Source organism: Macrobrachium rosenbergii, chromosome 3 (genome assembly GCF_040412425.1).
Source record: "Macrobrachium rosenbergii isolate ZJJX-2024 chromosome 3, ASM4041242v1, whole genome shotgun sequence".
NCBI classification, from domain to species: Eukaryota; Metazoa; Arthropoda; class Malacostraca; order Decapoda; family Palaemonidae; genus Macrobrachium; species Macrobrachium rosenbergii.
In genome coordinates, this window is record NC_089743.1 from 68,269,971 (window position 1) to 68,271,428 (window position 1,458).

Below are 1,458 nucleotides of genomic sequence, written 5' to 3' on the forward strand. Positions count from 1 at the left end.
TGCATAATGGCCGTGAAGCCACTGAAAACTTGGCGGAACAACTCAGAGGGCCAAAGCTCCTCACAGTAGAATTTCTGCTGAAATTCCACCTGGCCCATGTAGAGGGCGTAAGGAAAGGTAGACGACAGGGAGAACAGCCATATGGATATGATGATGAGGTAACAGGTTGTCACCTTCAGTCGAGGTCGAAATGGATACAGGATAACGAAGAACCTGTCGATGGCGATGGACATTAGAGTCAGAGACGAGACGTAGACGCTTGTCCCTTGGGCCATGGTGACGATATGGCACAGGACACTACCAAACAACCATTCGCCCATGAACGTGTACAGTGGCGTGAAGGGAACGGCGAGTACGCACAGCAAAATGTCAGCAAGGGCAAGATTAGTTATAAAATAGTTCGTCACCGTGTGCATGTTTTTGTTACGGAACACTACATAGCAAACTAAACAGTTCCCAAAAATCCCGAGCAAAAATATCGTGAAATACTCAATATAGAAGATGGCTTGAGTCACTGAATAAGACAAAATGTTACTGTCCAACAAAGACGAGTTGTTTGTTGAGTCAAGGGTCAGGTTGTCCGAGAGAGAGTCATTCTGTAATTTCGTGAAGTTCTGGTCATCTAACCACCATCCAGTGTCATTCGGGAGAGTTTGTAAGTCACCCAAAGACTCCATCCACGGGCTATATGCGCTAGCGTCAGATTCGACCATGATTCAGGTCAAAATATTCAACAGATGTATCACACAAGGGAGTGAATGTGCCATTAAGAAAGTTAATTACTTAATTAACATCGGCGCCAACTGATTCAGAACTCGATAGAGTTGAAAACTTTATGAGCAGAACTCGTAGATGTTTTCATCCTTTCCTTCAACTTTGTACGGAGCCGTGGTGAAAATAACTTTTAATCAAAGATTTTTCCCATAAAATTCAAAATAATGTGTCAGTAAAGAAATGATTCCACTGAAACTTCTTTATCTTGATCGTTCAGCAATGTCCGGGTTCAGCGAGTGTCACTGATATGAACCTTGGCAGTCCTTCTCTCGCGGATGTCTGGGGGCAACTGGGTTACTGGAATGCTGTCTGCGCCGTTGCGGGCTCTCCCACTCGAGTCTCGCACCGTCTCAAAGCGATCCCTTTGCTGGCCGCATGGAGGTGATTTCACCAGCACGGACGCCTGCTTGATGTGCGTCGGGGAGACTATGTACGTTTACATGGTATTATTTTTTTATATAATTACTCATTATTGTTATTGCCCGCAGTGATAAAAAGACCACAACCTACGGAAACAAATCAGTTTCAGAAAAAATGTCGCCGTTAGTAGGTGTTGGGAAACATGTACATTATGCATCATTCATTTATTCATGCTAAACATCCGGGATTTTAAATACAACGTACACTAATTTATTAATTGGCTAAGTGGATACTTTCTAATTATTTTCATACACCATTAAGTGT

At 43.2% G+C, this 1,458-nt stretch overlaps 1 protein-coding gene across 1 annotated transcript in view; it reads right to left on the reverse strand.

Moving 5' to 3' along the window:
* The window catches only part of LOC136828661 (prolactin-releasing peptide receptor-like), a 120,349-nt gene extending 119,284 nt beyond the window's left edge, over positions 1-1,065 (reverse strand). The window contains exon 1 of the mRNA XM_067086718.1: positions 1-1,065. This exon is cut by the window's left edge and continues 761 nt beyond it. Within this exon, the coding sequence (XP_066942819.1) occupies positions 1-713 (713 nt within the window). The 5' untranslated portion in view covers positions 714-1,065.
* Between the last annotated feature and the right edge of the window lie 393 nt (positions 1,066-1,458).